Source organism: Hemibagrus wyckioides, linkage group LG07, assembly GCF_019097595.1.
Source record: "Hemibagrus wyckioides isolate EC202008001 linkage group LG07, SWU_Hwy_1.0, whole genome shotgun sequence".
Taxonomy (NCBI): domain Eukaryota; kingdom Metazoa; phylum Chordata; class Actinopteri; order Siluriformes; family Bagridae; genus Hemibagrus; species Hemibagrus wyckioides.
This window is the reverse complement of record NC_080716.1, coordinates 27849901-27860388: the sequence shown is the minus strand read 5'-3', so window position 1 is coordinate 27860388 and position 10488 is coordinate 27849901. Positions and strand designations below refer to the sequence as shown.

General features: G+C 39.8%; 1 protein-coding gene across 1 annotated transcript; it reads right to left on the bottom strand.

Annotated features, from left to right (window-relative positions):
• Positions 1–1208: 1208 nt before the first annotated feature.
• Positions 1209–9936, bottom strand: LOC131356672 (NAD-dependent protein deacylase sirtuin-5, mitochondrial-like). Its single transcript, XM_058395831.1, has 9 exons — positions 9808–9936; positions 8617–8738; positions 7745–7878; positions 6661–6886; positions 6468–6555; positions 5215–5268; positions 3082–3205; positions 2334–2449; positions 1209–1654 (listed from the first exon to the last, which is right to left on the bottom strand). The coding sequence occupies exons 2-9, from the start codon at positions 8720–8722 to the stop codon at positions 1582–1584; spliced, it is 921 nt and encodes a 306-aa protein (XP_058251814.1). The 5' UTR covers positions 8723–8738; positions 9808–9936; the 3' UTR covers positions 1209–1581.
• Between the last annotated feature and the right edge of the window lie 552 nt (positions 9937–10488).

Sequence of the window (10488 nt, the reverse complement as noted above, 5' to 3'; positions counted from 1 at the left end):
AGATTTGTTATTTTGTTTTGCACTTCTCGTCAGGGGTGCACAAACTTTTGCTCCATAGGGTGTTAATTGAATGAAGAAAGATGCAAGATTTTTTCTCATCTAGATCTCTGCCATTACATATGCAGCTATAACTCCAAAGAAGACCAGAAGACACCAGAAGGACCAGATAAGATCTAGGCTCCAAAGAAGTCTTGAGCTCCAGAAAAAAATGTTAAAAAAATAAAATAAAATAAATTAGTCCTCTATATCCAAAATATTTTTATTTCTTAAAAAAAACCCAGTGAGTTATTTGCCATTTTTTTAATAAAGTTAAGTAGCTTCCCAATGAGGAGATGATGAGCCAGTGTAATAAAGTGAAGATGTAATCAGAGGCAGGTTGCTGTACTTCAGCAGATTATCATCAGGATTTAAAGATTCAGGGTGATCAGATCAGACAGTCTGTAATTGAATGATCTTCTATCTCTCTTTAAATGCTGATGAAGGTAGATAACGGTCCAGAGTCTATGGATGTTATGATCAGTAGAATTAAAAGCTAGTAACTCCACACAGCTGGATTTCCACATCTGCTTCATAAAGAGAGAGACAATAAAATGAAATAGACCAGAGCTTGTCACACGTCATGTTTATTTAGAAACTTTGGTTTTATTAAAAGAACGAAATGGCACCTTTGATTATTACGGAAGCCGGACCCAAGTAGAGGAGAAAAAAAAGGAAAGAAAAAAATTGATTTCTGACAAATCTAAAGAAATAAAAGAAGATTTTTTTTCCCCCAATTGAACACCAAAATGAGGGAAACAATTATTATTTTATAATGAACATAAAAAATAACAAAATGAGGAAAAAAAAGAAAAAATATTTATGAAGAATATTTTAACATTTTTCCCCCCATCACAAATACAAAACATTATATATTTTATTAAAAAAAAAGAAACAAAAAGAACAGGTTATTATTTTTATTTCAAAAAAATATTTTTTAAAAATACTGTTTTTCCCCTGATGTATACAAAAAAAATTATTTTATTATTTTTAGAGAATGTTTTTATAAAAAAACAAAAAGAAAGAAAGAAAAGAAAAATGGGCCAAAAGTTATTATTTCTAAATATATACAAAAGGGGAAAAAAAAGAGAGAAATGTATTATTTCTAGAGAATAAACTCCTGAAAATGACTTTTGAGTTATTGTGTAGGAAGAAAAGTATTTATATAAAAAAAAAAAAAAAAAAAATCGTGTTTGGCACGTTTCTCATTTTTCCCCTCTGGTTTCTTTTCTATATATAAAATTCTTAATACTCAGTGGCGTAAAGTCCAAAATTAAACTACAAGATCCCATCATCTGGAGGGATGTTGTTGTGTTTGGATCGTTTGAAGAGTTTAAAGTAACAACGTCTCATCATCTGTCTTATTAAACAGCAAATTCAACTTCCTGTATCCTGAAACAGCGTTACATTTACACACTTCAGTAATCAGATCAATAAAACGACCTCGAGAGTGCACACGCTGCATGGTAACCCCATCCTGCCTCTCAGACGCTGAGCGGACACGTGGACACTGGGCAGCTCGGAGGTCGCCGTCCTCTCGGAGTCTCACAGCAGCTCGGACTCGTGAGGAGAGAGAGCGATGGGGATCGTTTCAGCACACGGGCCCTGGAAATAAAAACTGAAAACCACACATTACCGTCAGAACCGTCAGTAACCTCAGTACCGTCGATGTCATCAGTATCGCTCAGGCTGTGAGTCTGATCGAAAACGTCGGCTTTCAGTGTGTTCTTCCCCCTGTTGGAGAACCTTACACAGAATTTTACTGGATGAAGATTCTGGGGCTCTTGGAGAACATCTCAGAAATGGGTTGGATATCAACATTTACTTTGAAGATACAAACATCTGTGTGAACTTTTCTATCGCTCCTAATATGCTACAGAAAAACAAATCCTTCTGAACTTCTTAAAATCCTGAGCTTCAGATTGACCTCCACTGTGGAGTGAGACATGATGAAGACACTCCATCATCGATCCACCAAAAACAGGAGGAAATTTCTTATAGCAAATCTTTCAGAATATTGAATAATTATAGACAGCAACTGAAGTATAAACCATAGAGTAATGTAATGCTAGATCATCATCACGAGTTGGTGCTCGGTTTAGAGTGCACTGTCTTGGAAGAAACCTTTTGATTTAAGAACACCATTAGTTGAACTATGACCCTTCATTACACCACCATGTGTGTGACGGAGTGTATTACGTGTGTGTTAGTGTGAGGTAACGTAGCCATAGACACGTGTTTAAGACTTTAAATGCTAGTTTTCTGGACTTGTTTTAATGATCAGCAGCGTGACTCACGTGAACCGAGACGTGCTGGGTCGAGGCCGGATGTTGAACTCCGCTACCGGAACGCCTCGGGACGCCACCTGGGGGGCAAACATGGCTGCCGGGAAGACGACCGACGCAGTACCGACCTGAGAGGATGGCCAGGAAAAGAGAAAATAACTCTGGAGTGTTTTCTTATTTTCTTGTCTATATTTTGTGAGTTTGCTTGGCTCCGGGTTTTCAGTTTTTGTGAAAGAAAAGAGTAAACACTCCCAGAAGAGACTCCATACTAAGGAAAATGCTTGAAACCTTTTAGTTTTTATTTACCAGTAAACTGATTTGTATGAAATGATTGGCACCACAGAAGTACTAAGGATCTAAAGGCTTACTAAAAGATCTACAATACCAAAAATCTTAACTTTAATTAAATGGTGGATTTTTATTACTCGTGTAGTTTTAAGTAAACAGACCACAAAAACCTATTATTATTTATTATCCATGTTCCAATAATTTTGGATGAGGAAAAAACTAATGCTATCATTTTTCCTGCACACTTTAAAAAGGAAAACTGACATGAAGGATTCGGGTATGACTAAATTCTTATTTTGTGTTAAACTAATCCCGCCCGAGTAGGGCTTGGGGCTCATTAGAGGAAATCGTGGTTGATTGAGTGTGAACCGTAATTTAATTCCACTTGTCAGAATCTGAGCTTCAGGTTTATTAGACTCAGACTCGGACGCTCCGGGGTTTAAAGAGCGGCGCCAGGGCGGCGTGATCTCACCAGCAGGCAGAGGTCGCAGGCGTCCAGCTCTTTCTCCACCTTGGTGAGGACGTGTGAGTCCAGCGTCTCCCCAAACCAGATGACATCGGGCCTCAGGAGACCGTCGCAGCCTCTCTCATCGCACCTGCGGCACGGAGAAACACCTCAGAAACTCAACAACACCTGCTTCCTGCGCATTAGCACCTTTTTAGCCGTGAAACGCTTCGCACGGCGCGCACGTCACCTTTAAAACGAGAAACGTTATTACTGATAAACCGTTTCAGCTCGCGGAAGTACGTGCTAATCACTATCGCTCGTGTCGGAAATCATTTTCACTTCAAGATTTGAGACTAAACTACTTCTGGAAAACCCGACAATGAAGGATTCCAAGTTGAACACGAAGATCGAAACGGATTATTTTGCAAATTTTTAGTTACAGCTCTTAACATTAACGCGTAAAGTTAGCATCCGTAACGAGTAGCTTTTGTATCATTTCCTAAATTGTTTAATAAAACAAAAACATTTTGAATAAATAACATTTATCATCACTAACAACATGCTTTTCCTGACACCTGTATTTCTTGTAAACAGCATGAATGGATGCTCACGGTAAAAAATAAGGAGTGTTTTTATTTTTGACGTTGAGATGCCAACAGATCTGTCCGATTAGCTTTGTTCATGCGTCAAAACAATTTCCACAATTTTTAAACTTCAGCCTCTTGTTTTGATGCTTCTCATAAACAGCACTCAAAACATTGTTGTAGTAATAAACGTAAAGTTATTCTGTGAGGCTATTTCCTGCAGAGAGAACCACTGGGGTAAATATAAACTGAGCTTGTGAGCAGTTCAGTATTGTGTGTAATACAGTGCTGCCATCTAGTGGAGCTGTGGTGTATTACAGCTCTGTGTTAAAGAGCATGACCACAGGGTTCCATGTAAGTACACGGATTTAAAACAAAATCTTTCAACATTCACGCTGCTTTAATAACATCACATCACATCACTCCTCTCCTTAAACACACTGGCTCATGGGGCTTTTCTAATTAACTGCGAAAAAATATTTTCTTCAATTTTAAACAATGTAGAGGTTTCACATACACAGATCAGGCATTACATTATGACCACCTGCCTAATATTGTGTTGGTCCTCCTTTTGCTGAAAGAACAGCCCTGACCCGTCCTGCACTGTGTATTCTGACCCCTTTCTATCAGAACCAGCATTAACGTCTTCAGCAGTTTGATCAACAGTAGCTCGTCTGTTGGATCGGATCACACGGGCCAGCCTTCGCTCCCCACGTGCATCAGTGAGCCTTGACCGTCCATGACCCTGTCTCCGGTTCACCACTGTTCCTTCCTTGGACCACTTTTGATAGATACTGACCACTGCAGACCGGGAACACCCCCACAAGAGCTGCAGTTTTGGAGATGCTCTGATCCAGTGGTCTAGCCATCACAATTTGGCCCTTCGTCAAACTCGCTCAAATCCTTACACTTGTCCATTTTTCCTGCTTCTAACATCAACTTTGAGGACAAAATGTTGACTTGCTGCCTAATATATCCCACCCACTAACAGGTGCCATGATGAGGAGTTATTCACGTCATCTGGCACTGGTCATAATGTTTTGGCTGATCGGTGTAAATATAACGTATAACATTAAGTCTATTTCTGAGCATTTCAAGCCATTATGAGCTAAACATGAACTTGTTTTTTCTTTCTTGCGCAAATAATCTGAACATTTCAATATTTAATGAGGTTAGTATAGAGTTTAGTCTAGTTCAGGAGAAAACATTCTGGATTGTCTTTTGATAATAATAATAATAGTAATAATAATAATAACAACAACAACAACAACAATGTTTTTATGCATAGACTGTTCTTACAATTGAATAATAAATTGCAAATTAGTAGCAAATAATTTTAATTAATTAAGGTGTAAATAGTGATTCAATAATGATTTTATCAATTTCTTTTTTTATTTGTTATATTATTTATTTATTTTTATTAAGCTCTGCACTTGTTAGCATGATTTTTAAAAAATAGAATAAATAACAAAAACAATAATAGCAACATCATTAACTATTATTATTATTGTTGTTGTTGTTTTGTTTGTTTGTTTGTTACCATGTTAAATGTTACAGGAAGCTTATTTGGTACCTCGGTAAATGTTCCACAGGAATGTCGGCTTCGATGCAGTTTGGATCCGGATCACTGTAACAGGAAGTGAACACATCGAGCTCAGATTCACTCTCACAACTTCACCTGGTCTAAATGATTGACACCTGAACCCCGTGGGGTCCGAAACCCCGCCCCCAGGCTAAACCGAGCCTGAAACACGCTGCAGTTCCTCTGTTCACCTGACGGGGGCAGCAGACTTCATTACCACACTGTTAGAGACTTCACATGCTCTCTGAATTCACCTGCAAACGATTCACTGAATCACCATTTCTCAAAGAGCTGGACAGAAGATTATTATTTTCCATCAAGAACAAGAGACAAATGCGTGTTTTAAAGGAATAATAAAAAAAATCATTGTAGAAAACATTCAGAATATTTAAAGGAAAAAAAAAGAGCAGTGAAAGTGAGGCAGATGGGAACTATACAATGTTGCCAAAAGTATTGGGACACCCCTCCAAATCACTGAATTCATGTGTTGTTTTTCAGGGGTTTTGCTCGGCCCCTTAGTTCCAGTGAAAGGAACTCATAATGCTTCAGCTTCATACCAAGACATTTTGGACAATTTCATGCTCTTTGTGGGAACAGTTTGGGGATGACCCCTTCCTGTTCCAACATGACTGCAGACTATGGGGTTGCGGTCAGGACTCTGTGCAGGCCAGTCAAGTTCCTCCACACCAAACTCACTCATCCATGTCTTTATGGACCTTGCTTTGGTCACTGGTGTGCAGTCATGTTGGAACAGGAAGGGGTCACCCCCAAACTGTTCCCACAAAGAGCATGAAATTGTCCAAAATGTCTTGGTATGAAGCTGAAGCATTAAGAGTTCCTTTCACTGGAACTAAGGGGCCGAGCCCAACACCTGAATTCAGTGATTTGGAGGGGTGTCCCAATACTTTTGGCAATATAGTGTATCTGCATCATGAAGCCATGAGTGTGCTGGTTATCACGGATCATGTGCAAACATACTGTCTTCACATCTTTGTCACGTCACTGATTTGGACACGCCCACATTGAAAATGAATGACTGTGTGTGAACGCAGCTTTAAACTACAGGATCAACAGCCACAAACATCTCGTTTCTCAAAGCTAGAGTTAAATAAAATCAATAAAAGAACATTTTAGATGTTTTGTGATGTTTAATCTCCACACACTGAAATGAAAAAGTTTGGACATCCCTGATCTACACTAAACACGTGAGCAGGATGAGAAGGAGAGATGTTTTTTCTCCTTACCCTTTACCCTGCAGAGCAGCACAGATGGGGCTGTGATGATTCACGTCCACGTCTCCACAGCTCAGACACCGGGTCCTGAAAACACTTCCTGTACACACACACACACACACACACAGTTAATCAACACCTTCTGAACAAGCACACAGTCTTAAGTCTTAAGTTTATTAAATCCTCCAGCAGTGCTGATGCTCACCGTGGACCTCGAGGATGTGTTTACTGCCTGCTTGGCGGTGCAGCTCGTCCGTGTTCTGAGTGATGACCACCACGGTGCGGCCCTGCTGCCTGAGACGGGCCTCGCACTCGGCGATGGCCACGTGCGCGGCGCTGGGTTTAGCCTTTAGCGCTAACTCCCTCCAGTATTGATAGAACTCCCACACACGAGACGAGTTACGGGAAAATGCCTGTGGGGTTGCCAGATCCTGCAAAAACAAAGAGCGCAGAGGTGAGAGGAAAGAACGGGTGAGGTGATGCCGGAAACTGTAATAATAATTATAATAAAAATAATAAATGAACTACTACAATTACTAATTATTATTATTATTATTAGTATTATTATTATAGAGCTCAGGTCTAATAAAAAATATTTTAATTAAAAAAGAAATTATCCACTGTTGTAGGTAACAGGTTTGTATTATTAAGCTCAGCTTTTACACTTAAAAATGAATTTTAAAAAATTAACTAACATTATTTACTGCATTAATTAATTAAAAAAAATCATTCTGCATTTATAAACCAAAGTAATAAACATAATGAATGAATGAATAAATTTATCTTCATATATAATTTATTTTCTTTATGAAACTAATTAAGCCAAATACAGGGTGCCAATATTCACAGTCACTGAGCTGATTATCATTTTACCTGTCATTTAATTTCTTTCTTTCTGCATTATTTAAAAGATTACATGTGAAACTCTTTAGGTTTAAATAAATAAACACGCTTTAATTCATGTTTTAATTCACACCGCTGACCTGATGTGACGTGTGCTTTGTTCTGCACTTAAATTCTCGATTCTGATTGGTTGATTAATTTTTCTTCTAGGTTTTTATTCATGCTCGTTCTATTACCTTACTGTTGCTATGGTAACAGCTTGCTCAGACATGGTGACCTTTTGTGTAAGGAGACTTTTGTTGAGGATTTATGGAAGGAGTCTCCAGTGTCAGAGAAACAGAGGGGACGACTGTTATAGCTGCTATAACGGAAGTGAGAACAGACTCTCTTGCGTCTCGGCGTAACTCTAAAGGGATGATAATCAAGCTTGGAGGCTGTACACTCACCTGCGTCTTCCACTTCCTCCAGTGTCCGCTGGCCGCTCTGAAGGTGGGCAGGCCGCTCTCGGCGCTCACTCCGGCTCCGGTGATGATGGCAATGTGCTTGGCCTTGGAGAAAACGTCACGGAACTCTGCTAAATCTGGGAAAAAAACAGGGGGATGAATGAGTTTGGGAATTTGAGATGAATTAGAGTGGAGACTGTGAGCCAGACCTTCTCGTCCAACATCAGTGCCTGACCTCACAAATGCGTTTCTAGAGGAATGGTAAAAAAAATTCTCAAACACACTCCTAAACCTTGTGGAAAGCCTTCCCAGAAGAGTTGAAGCTGTTATAGCTACAAAGGGGCAGGACAACTCCACATTACATTCATGTGCATGTAAAGGCAGACGTCCCAGTTTTGGGCTGGCTCTCAGTCTCCTCTCTAATTCATCCCAAAGGTGTTCTATGGGGTTGAGGTCAGGACTCGCAGGCCAGTCAAGTTCCTCCACACCAAACTCACTCATCCATGTCTTTATGGACCTTGCTTTGGTCACTGGAGTGCAGTCATGTTGGAACAGGAAGGGGTCATCCCCAAACTGTTCCCACAAAATTGACAGCATGAAATTGTCCAAAATGTCTTGGTATGAAGCTGAAGCATTAAGAGTTCCTTTCACTGGAACTAAGGGGCTGAGCCCAACCACTGAATTCACTGATTTGGAGGGGTACCCCAAAACTTTCGGCAATACAGTGTATATACAACTTGTGGGTGGAGCCAAATCTAAATATGCTGTTCGAAAAATTCAGCTTTCTGTCTTAAAAACTGTAATTCCAACTCAGGACAGTTTCCTGGTCCCCCGAGTTCAGCACGTGACGTCAGATGGTGGTGCGAGATCGGTACCTGACTTTGGCTGGGGTTCGACGCTCAGAGCCCTCAGGACTGTGATCCGATTCCCACAATCCACCTGACGGAGCAGGAGTCTCCGTGCCAGCTGCCGGATCAGCATCTCTGACTGGTTCTGCCTGTGAATCGGCGAAAATAGAGTTATTACAGGAACGTTATCAGTGACAGAGTGGGGTTTTTTATTGGGTGGGAAATTATTTTCCCTTTACAGCAGGTCCTGAAGCGAGCAATCCCGCTTATACCTCAACAATTCCTTTAACTTATTTAGAATAAAATCAATAAAACAAGTTATCAGTTATGTTACAGCAGCTATAAACCATCTTCTAGCACAAGTCCACATAATATCCACAACTAAACACTCTTATTTTTTCTGGTTGCTTGAATATGACATTATCTGGCAACCTCAACTATTAGTTTTTTGGCAATTTCTCTTAACTTTATTTCCGTAAAACTCTCTCTCTCACACACACACACACGATCACAGCCACTTTTAAGCCCTACAAATACATCACTATATCGTGTTTTTTATCTTCGTATACATATATTATTAAAGAATAAGATTGAGATTTTTTATACACATCTCAATTCTTTACGATCTCCGCTCATTTTAGATCATATGGCCAAGTAGCATTAGGGCTGCATCCCAAATAGCTGAAAAGTGCACTACATAGGGAGCAAGTGTGTCTCACCTATCTTGGTGTTAGAGCACGAAAAAACACACATCTCTGTACGGCTGTGGATGGCAAAAACGTGTGAGGTTGTAAAGTTTATAAACGGTGTGACTTAGTGGTTAATTCAGTCCCCTACAGAGTGCACTACATGTCCTGTAGGGAGCGGTTTGGGACGCGGCCCGGATCTACGTGCATTTCTGCAGGTTTCAGGGGGATTTGTTTTGCAATTGGATTTATGAAAACCTTGGGAAATACAATGAAAGCATTTTAATCAGCCCTGATACATCTTCCTGTATCGTTTAGTAGAAACTAGACGGCATTAAATCATTAAAATGGTAAGAAAAACAGTTTCTCGAGACATTCAGTGAAGCGCGAGCTTTAGCCAATCGACTAAAATGGCGTTCTTCATCCACTTGTCTCTTTCTGAGGGGGAAAAACAACGCTTTAAAACACAAAACAGCCTAACTATAGTGCTGTCATGGTATAAAAAGTGCATTTTAAATAAATTCTCACCCACCTCGTGCAGTTAAAGTTTGTAAACAAGTCGTACACTCGCCTTCTCTTTTTCTGCCACGAGTTTCAAAACAAACCCGGAAGCTCCTTACTGCCATCTGCTGGTGAGGGGCGGGGCCAGAGAAAACGGCATACTGTTTAGTCAACGCCATGCTATTGGTTCAGTCTTGATTTATGCAAATATATGCAAATATATTCAAGGTCTCGCGATTTCAATTGATCCATATATAACATGCTTCAGTAATTAGATTAGAAATGGTAAAATAACACTAAAGATTTACATACACAAAACATTTAGTACATAAATGAAGTATTGTTTGGTGAGTTATACAATGGTTGTAAATGTAAATTCTGGGATTTTTTTTTTTTACCGGGAATGACCTTAACGTGAATATACAAATCTGAGAAAGCTAACAAAATGTGAGTGGCCTAAATATGTGAGAGCAAAAACACCCCAGACATTCGTCCATATTGTGTGTGATATACACCGAACATTATGACCACCTGCCTAATTTTGTGTTGGTGCCAAAACAGCCCTGACCCTTCATGCACTGTGTATTCTGACCCCTTTCTATCAGACCCAGCATTAACTTCTTAACAGTAGCTCCTCTGTTGGATCGGATCACACGGGCGAGCTTTCGCTCCCCAAGTGCATCAATGAGCCTTGGCCGTCCATGACCCTGTC